The 11,417-nt window shown below is 35.2% G+C and overlaps 1 protein-coding gene and 1 long non-coding RNA gene across 2 annotated transcripts; both read right to left on the bottom strand.

Annotated features, from left to right (window-relative positions):
• Positions 1-665: 665 nt before the first annotated feature.
• LOC104092939 (serine carboxypeptidase-like 25) lies at positions 666-6,198 on the bottom strand. The gene is made up of 8 exons (XM_009598634.4): positions 5,784-6,198; positions 3,429-3,632; positions 2,414-2,589; positions 2,043-2,324; positions 1,828-1,958; positions 1,626-1,721; positions 1,414-1,519; positions 666-1,115 (listed from the first exon to the last, which is right to left on the bottom strand). Exons 1-8 carry the CDS (start codon positions 6,049-6,051, stop codon positions 972-974), a joined length of 1,407 nt encoding a protein of 468 aa, XP_009596929.1. The 5' UTR covers positions 6,052-6,198; the 3' UTR covers positions 666-971.
• A 2,502-nt stretch (positions 6,199-8,700) lies between these two features.
• LOC117276003 (uncharacterized) lies at positions 8,701-10,757 on the bottom strand. The gene is made up of 4 exons (XR_011414072.1): positions 10,578-10,757; positions 9,344-9,428; positions 8,988-9,260; positions 8,701-8,915 (listed from the first exon to the last, which is right to left on the bottom strand). It is a non-coding gene; the product is annotated as an uncharacterized lncRNA (long non-coding RNA).
• Between the last annotated feature and the right edge of the window lie 660 nt (positions 10,758-11,417).

The following is an 11,417-nucleotide window of genomic DNA, read 5'->3' on the forward strand; positions in this document are numbered from 1 at the left end:
TTTCTCAAGCATGCCGATCCAATTTTTTTCTTTTTAAAAATGATTACCATAGCTTGAATTTAAAATTGCTAAATACCTTCTTGATATCATAATAATGAATTTAAAATTGCTAAATACCTTCTTGATATCATAATAATGAATTAGCATAAAAATGTTTAAGACAAAGTTCATTCTGTTAAACTAGACATAATTTAGGACAATAACAATTATTAAGTTGCATGAAACAGAAACAATTTTGCTAAAAATTCCATTACCCGAAAATAAGGCAGCAGGTGCAGTTCTTGACGTAAGATACACACCAAGTTCCTCGTCAAAATATAGAAACTAAGCTCCCGTCATATATTTGGAGTTTTTTTTCAAATATTTATTTGTTTATAGATTTTAATCAGTTTTTGGCAGATTTTACAAAATTTTCAAATTCCAAAAATAGCTCTGAGTAGTTTTTGAAGTTTTCTACTCATAAAACTTTTATTTGTTTTCAAGAAAAATGCATATCCAAATATAATTTTAACTTTTAAAAACTATTTTTTATATCATCTTTAAAAATTCATTTTTTTAAAGTTCCAACCAAATATATGTCAAAACACAAAAAATGGTCATGTGCTTTGACTTTTAAATTTCTGGACCTTTCACACTCAACTTCCTAAGAAGAGAAGCTAGTCAAGTTTTATTGCTAATTAATAATTCAACCCTTTATTGAAATACTTGAAATCTGAAAATTAAGAAAATTCATTTTTTCCTAAAACACGTGGAGTAGAATTCAGACCCCATCTACCTAATATTGTTACAAACGTACAACAAACTGATATCTTTTTTTTTTCTTCATAATTGTAACACCCCCCCTCTTTCCCATCAACTTTCTTTTTAAAGTTGAAACAATTCTTGTTCAACTTGACAATTCTTTTTCTTTCTTAACCAAGATTTGCAAATGAAATTGTTGACAAATAGACAAGAATTTAGTCTCGCCACTATCATGACTTGGGAAGTGGTTCTCCTCTTAAAAATGATCTGAAGAGTTGATAGGCAGCCCTAGGCTTGAATAATGGCACTTCATGTCCTGCCCCTCTCACTGTTGCAAATGTTAGCCCTTTGTATATCTCCGTCCAGCCTCCCACCTTACATTAACCATAACATAATAACAAATTAATGATCAACATATATTTAACTTAATAATTTGACTATTAAAAAAAAATTTACTATATCAGATCATCTAAAAGATTGTGTTACAGGTTTGTAACGGATGTTGAAACTTGAAATTTACTGATACTTTAAAAGTTCTTTACACGTATATAAGTTAAATCCTATTTTCAGTTTTTTTTTTTTTTAATTTGTTAAACTTTTCTTTTGCATAGTTAACAGTAAAATTCAACTGAGATGTGGCAAATTGGAAATTGGGTTTTATATATTACCCACCTGTTTCTTGACATACCAAGGGTACCATGGAATTGTGGTGGATAACTTGAGCTGTGCTAGTGAATACCTTGTAGCCGTGACAGGAACCACTGAATCTACATCACCACTGTAATATGACAATTCAAAAGGAAAAATAAAAAACAAAGAAAGATATGATCAAATTGAGTTGCCTGAAAATTTTGAGAATAAGCTCTCAAGTTAATTTCACATACCTGAAAACCCAAATTCTCAAACCAGCAGCAATTAGTTCCCGGTAGATTGGAAGAATTGAGTCATCTGTATCGTTCCAGTTTCGATTCAGAGTCTCACTGTAACATAGGTGCAAGATCAATCAGTTACAACATAAAACAGCTACTAGTGCAAATTCTTTTCAAACTAAGTTCTGTTTTGTTAGTCACTAGTAGATTTATTTACCTGCAGGCTGTCCATTTATAAGGAATTCCAGTTGTGTTCGCGTGCATAGCCTTCTGCACATCAGGCCTGTTATAGTAAATTTCTGCATACTTCTCCGTGCAAGGATCATACCCTGATAGCTGCTTGAACATCTAATATGGACACAAATCCAAATAAATCAAGCAGCAATCTATAAATTGTTGCATTATTGAGGTTATTGTGTTGCATAAACGTACCTTGTAAGGTTGATGGGGTAAATTCATGGTTTGCCTAGTTGAGGTGCTACCATCAGAATTGTTACAAGGAGGAGCATAAATGTTGTATTGGTCAATGTTACCAAATTCTTGATCCATAGCATAATAGTACAAAGATTCACACTCGTTTGATTCTTTATGCCGCCGAAAATCACAAGTGTTTACCAGTTGCTTATATGTTTTGTCAGAGATCATAGCATGGCTCCACCAATATGTCACTGTTCCCAGGTTGTCATAGTAATTATCTGTCACTGCATTTCCCACCTAAATGCAACATCATAAATTAGCTCTAACAAGTTTGAAAATGGTATTGCAATCAATACTCCAATTATATATAGACATTGACAGATTACCAAGAATCCCTTGAGGTTGATTGGATTCTTAGAATTGGCATTGTAATGGACTATTTCTCTGGCTAGCTGAGGGACGTAATGACCAGCATAGCTCTCTCCAGTTATGTAGACTTCGCGATGTCTGTAGCGTGGGAAGCGATTCATCCAGTGGATAAGGAATTGCAGAGAATCCTTAGCTGATAAAAGTTACAAAAGAGTTAGCATCTTTCTTTAATGACTACATTATTTGGAAAGACTGCATATTCCAAAACAAAAGCTTAGCCACAATCAATTTTGTAACAAACCAATATATACAGACATGTGTACTCTCACTTGAATTTATCATCTAAACACGATATATTAACATAACAACAACAACAAACCCAGTGAAATCCTACTATATATGGATAAATTTTTTCCAAATCGCGAGGAACTAGTCAGAACTGAGTACCACAAGGTTGTATCAATTTGTTAAGGAATTTAATCTTATTAATTTCCATGAAAGATTTTGTAATCTGCGCGAAGATTTAGCTGTTTTATTGATTGAATAGTAGTGAAAGTAAGATGACTCCATACAGCAACATGTAAGGTAGCTAAGCTGTAGCAGTATTAGATCCAAAAATATTAAAGGTAGGCCACATTGCTAATGAGTGCTACTATATATATGCACGTCAATTCTGTGCTCCTAAATGGGCACTGTTTGCTACCATGTGTTTCTGCATTGAAGAAGTCATCAACAGCAATCACGCGACCATCACTTTATGTTTTTTTACTAGATGATGAGGACTTAGAAAGCAAAACATACATGATCACAAATTTATGCTGAATCAGTCTACAGAAATGCAGGAAAAGACTGTGTACAACAGACCCTTATGGTCCGGCCCTTCCCCGGACCCCGCGCATAGCGGACTGTCCTTTTTAGTCTACAGAATGAGACAATTCACCAACACTGCGAATGGATAGGAAAAACCAAGGAAAGAAAAATGATTGAAGAGCAATAGGACAAAAGGAGAGGGCCTAAATAAATACTATGTACCAGTGCGATAATCCCCGGTGTCAAGGAGATCAGAGGACCTGTTGCTGTAGGAAAAGCCAACTCCTGCTGGAGTTTCAAGGAATAGTAAATTGGCCAATTTGTTCCATGAAAATTTGTTCACATACAGCCCTGAAGACGTCTTGTTTATCCTAAATGGCCCTATTTCTTCCGATGCACCATAAGCCACTGACGAACATCCTGGACCTGGTTTTTCCAATCGACATCAGTAAATAATTTGTACTCTATCAATGCAATTTAATAACATGTTATTATATTATTTTCTAGATAATCATATCAGGCTTAATATAGAGAGTTACTTATATGGTGAGAGTTTATACACTACCATTAATGCAAAAACAAAATTAAATTATTACGGTATACTACTGCAAGTAAAAGGGGGTCCACACAGAAGAGTCTGTCCATTTATCACACACGGTAGAGATCAGCACATGTATCCAATTATGAACCATATGGTCAAGAAATTGAAACCCCATTTATAAGAAAATGACGACAGATATCAAACAATACTACACTTAGTTGGCTAGACTTTAATATTTTGAACAGAATTTACGGTAAAGATTCTTTCCTATTCTCATATGAAGACACCATATTCCTGAGGTCACCGTAAAGCCACGGTACATATTGGTTGATACCATTACGATCCTTAAAAACTACGCAATGTTCATGAGATTGCAGATATGTCTTGTGCGATTGTGCGAAGAGAATGACCACACGGTTTGAGCTGACATAATTAAGGTAGTTACTGTTGAAGACATAATTAATTCATTAAAAGTGTGTTCTATAACAGATACATGCATGCAATTCAACATGATATTAGAGCAAAGTCATGAATTCAAGTCTTACCGTTACCCAATATCAAAAGTAATTTAAGCGTGCAAGATTCATGTCTGCCCTTACATGTGTTTTCTCTTAGAGAAATGTTTACAGAGTTCAATATTATATTAGGGCATGCAAAACTCATGGGTTCACGTCTCACCACCACTCAGTATTATAAAGGATTACTAGGTATGAACATCCCAGGATAAATTTATACCTTCAATCAAATATGGTAAAATTTAATCTCAGTCTTAATACAGGATACCCCACCTTATATATCCCATCAAACTTGGGCTCCCAATCCAGGGATTATAATCCCTCACGATAATTTAGTCCGCGTGCCAAACAACCTTTTATAAGAGATGGTCACACAATTCAAGAATTCAATAATTGCACAAACGTAATTGGTATGGGCATCTATCAAGACTGTGTGCACCCAATGAAGTTGAAAATTAAACGAGTCTTGTATTTAAATTAAAAGAGTGGGTGGTTGTAAGCATTGATTTTCACTGGTTCCTACTTCTTCCTGCGTGCAAATATTAATGTGGAGAGAGAGAGACAGAGAAATTAAGAGCAACTGGCAAAGGTAGTGTCTCATCTGTATCATTCAAATGGATAATGGATTTTTGGACCATATTACCAGTCGACACTTTAGTCATGACTATTGATGACTAAACTAAAGGGCCCCTCCTTCTCCATTATCCTTGCTAGCTAAATTCCTCAACTAAACATTTTTTATAAACACACAAAATATATATCACCAAGTCAAAAAATAGCAACGCGCAGTGTATGATTAATTTCAAAATAATAACAGAAATAAATAAAAAATTGACGATAACAATAACCAAAAGATAATATAGAAGAGGAGGAAGAAGGATTATTTCGAAATTACAACAGAAGAAAACGTTAAACTCGCGGTAAAAGAAAAATTAGGAGAATTTTTTCGTTGAAAGAAGTATAGAGGTATATATGTGGATTTTTTAGACGTTTTACCTGTGTACTTTTCTATACTCTTTCTTTGCAGTTCGCACATAAAGTTCTGTTTAAAGTTAAACACCTTTTCTGAAGATTTCCTTTTAGTTACAACAAAAGAAGAGAGGTACTATAATAAAGAAAAGATGAATAGAACAGTAACCATGCATAAATTCAACTAATCATAATTAGTAGACCATTTCCCGAAGGAAATTAACCTATATCTGTCAGACATTAGCCCCCCCCCCCCCCCCAGGGTGCGTACGTGCGAAATAGTAGAAAGAACTTACACAAAGATAAAATTTGAGCTCATTGTTTTCAGAAATGAGACCCCACATCAGAAAAAGAACAAATTAAACCATACCTCCTTCACCCAAACTGTTCTTGTACACTAGCGGAAAAACAAACTCCAGTGCAACTCAAACATGCAGAGACAAGTGCTTATATACATTAACATTATAGAATGTTTGTTATCAATCGATTATCTTAAAAAAAATTATATTGTCGGTGCGTAGAAGTTAAGATATAGGGAGAGGGAGATCTGACCTCCATTAAGCCAAAGAACCAAAGGCTTAGACAAAGGTTCATTTTCAGCTTCAGTAAGCCAGTAAAAGAGAGCTCTACCAACAATTTGATTGACAGTGACATAGCCCGAATACTGCTGAAACGACACCTTAGGTTGACCTGGCAAAGATATTATTCTGTCAGCTTCTTCTTCTTCCTTGTAATTGGTAGCGTTCACAGTACATACTGCTGCTACCAAAATCAAAAAGACCCCCACCATTTCAGCCAAAGCTAATTTTCCTTTGGCCATATTGTAGTGCTTGGCCCTTAATTAGGAAAACACACTGAAAGAAGAAGAAAAAGAAGAAGCAACAGCTGTTGGTAAAATTAAAATGGATGGTGTTCCTAGTTGTGTGTGAATAGTGATGGGATAATATAAGTCATCAAAGGCGGGGTGTGGTGTTAATAGTCAGCTACTTGGAATAAATAGGAGAGAGAGATTTAGGCAGTGAGATAATGGAAAATCCAGTGCTATTACTACAGCAACTGTGCATGACTTGATGATATACACGCCCACGTCATTTGCTCATTCGAGTTTAATTTCACTATGTTTTCATTGCAAATATTTTGTAAGAATTCATTATAAATTGATTAATTTTATATTGATTGTCAATTTACTGTAATTTTCTTCCTTTATCTAGATTTAAACCGACAAGATGAGCATAATAACACTCATACGGATATAATTTTTATAATACTTTGACATTATAAAAATTATTTTGATTATCAAATCACATAAAGATATTAATTGTCCAAATAAAGAAACTCAATAACTTGAAAAAAGAAAAGTTAAATGCTTGCTCATGTGGGGTGCAGTTCTTTCCCAATGACTCTTCTGCCCCTAATTCAATGTCGCTGTTTTTTCGTTTGAGGACCAGAGGGCAGATCAGAGTCAAGTCCAAGCACCGATTATATGATGACTGAACAATTATTGCGGATAGTAATAATAACAATTATTTTGTTGTTAGGTAATTTCCAATAACAAGCCGCTTGACTTTGGTTTTAGTAGGTTATGATAGTATAATTCTGAAATTTTGAATAAACCAAATTAGTATTCCTTGTTTGAATGTGGACACGCCTCTTGTCCACAAAGTTCATCATCTGTTTATGAAGGGCAGCAACCCACCCCCTCCTCTAATTATAGAAATAATGAAACACTACATAGTAGGTCCGAACTATAGAAGTAATTGAGATATTTTAGTTAAATTGAAACTTTAACCCATAAGGCAATAACAATGATAAAGAGTAGTATTGGGTTTGAGCTCTGAATATAAAGTCACACTAGGTTGGAGGTATTTTACTTCTAAATTATATTTTTTGGGTGCGAATCTGATTATAAGTTGGGTCAAAAGTTAACAAGTGAGGAAAAAAACATGATAAGGAGTAGATTTTTGCACGGATGCTTATAATGTGGTTTTATATTTTATTTTTCAATGAGATGAAGAATTTGGAGGCCAGATAGTGCTGAAGTACTTCCGTTAAATCCTCTTGTATTTACTTGCAAGAGACTTGGACATTTGCAAATAAGTAGTCAAATTTTCTTCCCAGCTCTAATTATATAATTTGATCTTTCCCCACTAATAAAAATCCGGGAAAAATTGTCCAAAAAAATCGACCAAAATCGGTCGGTAATGGCCAGTAGCTGTCCAAAACGCGACCATTTGCGTGTGGTCAGTATTTTGAAGGTCGGAAGAGTATACCGACCAAAGTCGGTCGGAAATTATCGACCACCATCGGTCGGTATGCTCTACACGACCATCTGACAATTTAATTGACTTACTTACCAATAATGGTCGGAATGTTATTTAATAATTTAATTTTACCGACCAACGTCGGTCGGTGATTTAAATTTATTAGTTTTGCTTACCGACCAACGTTGGTCGGTATTGGAAAATTTAGATTTTTTATAAATAATTAAAATTTATAAATACCGACCAACGTTGGTCGGTAAACTGGACAGGGCAGCCAACTTACCGACCAGAGTTGGTCGGTAATGTTAAATTTCTGAGAATTCAATGTGCATTAACCGCCAACATTGGTCGGTATTTTGCAATATTAGTTTTTTTATTTATTAGTTACCGACCAAGGTTGGTCAGTTTTCTGGGATTAATTTTGGCAGAAAATGCCTATTTTGGTAGCTGCACCACATGCCAAATAAAAACAGCATACCAATACCCCCAATTCACATCAAATAACCACCAATTCACCCATACAACTTCTAATTCACCACAAATCCAACCAAAATCCAATTAATACTTTAAAACTAACAAAGTTGAATTAAACATCACAATTCAAAACCAAGCAAAAACTAAGTAATTATAACTAGTTCAAAATCATTCGATCTAATTCAAGTCTAGTTCAATGTATATCAAAGTATTGGTCAAAAGGTATTTTCTACAATAACATCACCATCTGATAAACTTTCATCTACAAGACGGTATAGAGAACTGTCTTGTGGAGGACGAGAAGAACGATCACGGGGAGGACGGGAGGAATGATCACGTGGAGGTCGAGTCTCTAGCGATGACTCACGAGACTGGAGCAACGGAAAAGCTCCAGTAGAAAGGAGAGTTTTGATTTGAGCTTGCATACCAAGGAATTGAACATCTCTAAGCCTTTCTCTTTCCTTGGCCGCCTCTAGCTCGAATGTAAGCCTTGTCACTGTCTCCTTCATAGCCGAGAGGCTCTCCCTATTAAGTACCTCGCCCTGTGAGAAAGTCCTCATTCTTTGCATTCCACACCTATGGCGATGGAATTTTTTCTCAGGAAGCCCATATACCTTCCCCCTTTTTGGACCGCCTACAGCCTCCAACCATATTCTTTCAGCATCTTCATCCGAAGGTTGGGTTGGCTCGCCTGATTCACCAGCTGGCTGACTACGAATGAATTCCTCCACGTTACTTTGGTAGCGACCTTACATTATTTTAAATTAAATTAGTATTTAAAAATTATTATAAAAGTAAATTATAACACTTAAAGAAGATTGAAAGCGTACATATACAGTCTCTGCCCGGTCCTCAACCTACCTATCTACAACCCCTCTTTCTTCTTCTTTAAAATATGCGTCTCCTTGAATAGTTTATCATGGCTCATTGGGCGCCCATACTTCTTTTCCTGAAAATAAATTAATTTAGTTAATAAATAGAATTGATATACTTAGAAAAGTAAAGTAATTTAAGCAATTACCAATCTTCTTCTTATTGTCCCGATGCTGATAGCACCCCCAGTGTACAAGGAGCCTTCCTTTTTGGATGAGCGAGCTTTCTTTCCTTGTTCGCTCCTCTTTAAGAACTCCTCGGTTTGTCTTTTCCTTAACAAATCATCACATAAATGCTACAAACACCAATCAGGGCTCTTGTTCTTCTTTCTACCATCCGAGAAATGATCCGTCAATCTCTTGCGGGTTTTATGATGAAAATTCGCAGTCACTTCCTCGCTATAGCGGTCTTCCCATACACACTTGATATGCATTTCAAAAGTTAAATATTAAATGGAAACATCATAAATATAAATTATTAAACTGCTTAAAAGAATATTTTTACCTTAAACTGATTGAAAATTTGCTCCTTCAGCGAGTATGGGAAATCACTCCAAGTCGCATAAGGGCCATCATAAATCACTCCATCACTGTGTTGAATAAATTATTAAAATAATTCTTCTCAATATGCATGATATCAAGGTTGTGTCGGAGAAGATTATCCTTCCAATAAGGAAACTCCCAAAATATACTTTGTTTTGTCCAATTATGAGTAACACCATATCCGCAGAATCTAGAAGGTGGAGCCTCAGTAACTTTACTGAAGTTTTAGCCATCATATATATATATATATATATATATACACACACACACACACACACACACACACATCGTTACACTACTTTAACTATATATAGCTTATTATAGTATATGTTAGTGTATTCATTATATGTATTACAAATAAAGTGTTAACGGATTATATTTATATTATTTAGATAGTAAATATTAATGTGATTCAAAAGTTTGACCATATTTGACCTATGAACCGACCGAAGTTGGTCGTTTATTTTCCAGAAATTACATCTACCGATCAAAGTTGGTCGGTAAAATCTTCTCCTGTAATAACCGACCGACTTTGGTCGGTAAATTCAACTATAAATTTTATAGAATATTTTAAATAATAATATAATTATTAAAATTTAAAAATGTGAGTCCACATTACCGACCGATGGCCGGTAATCAAAAAGGTGCTTTGACTAAGCAAGTATGACCATTACGGTCAAATGTTTGACCAATATACCGACCAATTTCGGTCGGTATATAATTTAAAATAATGTAAAATATTGTTTTGGTAGTTTTCATCTGCTTTGGATGGTTTTTTGGTCGCTTTTGTTGACCGACCAACGTTGGTCGGTATTGCTCGGTCGAATGTTTTCGGATTTGTAGTAGTTCCTTTTCGGATAAAAGGCTCATTGGATTTAATAAACCCTAGCAACAACAACAAATGGGAAAAGAATTGGTCCAAGACCAAAATACTACGGGAAATACACCTCACAAAGAACAAATAAAGGTTCCAACCAAATGGAACAAGAGAAACAACAACAAGCGCACAAAAAAGTCCACTGGGAAGTTTTTTAAGGTTAAGAATATGCTATGGATCAAACAAAAGCCACGACAGATAGATGAGAAAATTATTGAAGCAGTTCAAAAAGATGGGAATATAAACAATAACTCGCAACCCAAAATTGTTGAAGAAGTGAATCAAAATAAGAGAGATAAGGGAAAGCAAGTCAATTTACCATTCGAAGGAGCTACCAACAAGCCTGAATACAACAGTGGAAGCAGCTCTACTACGAACATGATCTATCCATACACCGCAGACACATAATGTATTCAAGGCAAGGGAATTCAAATCACGGTGGACTTGGGTCCATTAAAGATGGTTCCTGCTGAAGCAAACAATAGACATGGACCCGATATTGATAATATGTCAGTCTATGAATCAGGTGAGGACACCAACATTGAACATATAGAAGGGTAATTATCAGATGAGGAAGTGTCATGACCCAAACAAACCCCTGTCGTGATGGCACATATCGTGGAACTAGGCAAGCCGACTCATTTCCAAAACAAACTGATATTTTTATTTCAAAGATAATTTCAGTGCTATTTAACATAAAAACCTTCGTAAAGGAGTTCAAATTAAAATAAAAGTGCAGAAGGAAAAGCCCGACATCGGGGTGTCACTAGTCATGAGCATCTACTACAAACTGTCTAACAATATCAAGGCTAACTCAGCCTGGAAAATGACTAAATACAACTAGAAGAAGATAAGAGGGAGAAGAGCATGGGATGCGATCGCCAAACAGCTACCTTGCTATCTCCAAAAAAATCTACAACCAGAACAATCAATAACCGCTACCGTGTCCAGCTACACCTGAATCTGCACACAAGGTGCAGGGAGTAACGTGAGTACGCCAACTCAATAAGTAACAACAATAAATAAAGACTGAGCAGTAGTGACGAGCAATAAAGCATATAACATTCATATCGTGAAATCTCAGTAAAATACCACATACTTTTAAAACCAGGATTTGAATCAAAACATCTCGTTTAACCCATTTCCAGTAAAAAATATT

This window comes from Nicotiana tomentosiformis, chromosome 2, assembly GCF_000390325.3.
Source record: "Nicotiana tomentosiformis chromosome 2, ASM39032v3, whole genome shotgun sequence".
NCBI lineage: Eukaryota > Viridiplantae > Streptophyta > Magnoliopsida > Solanales > Solanaceae > Nicotiana > Nicotiana tomentosiformis.

What these genes read in the sequence shown, in the direction of transcription:
- LOC104092939 (XM_009598634.4), bottom strand. Translation starts at nt 6,051, where the DNA reads ATGGCCAAAGGAAAATTAGCTTTGGCTGAAATGGTGGGGGTCTTTTTG. An exon ending in CACCGGGGATTATCGCACTG is followed by an intron (nt 2,590 to 3,428) that starts GTACATAGTATT and finishes AACTTTTATCAG; the next exon opens with CTAAGGATTCTCTGCAATTC. An exon ending in TCAACCTCAAGGGATTCTTG is followed by an intron (nt 2,325 to 2,413) that starts GTAATCTGTCAA and finishes TGTTGCATTTAG; the next exon opens with GTGGGAAATGCAGTGACAGA.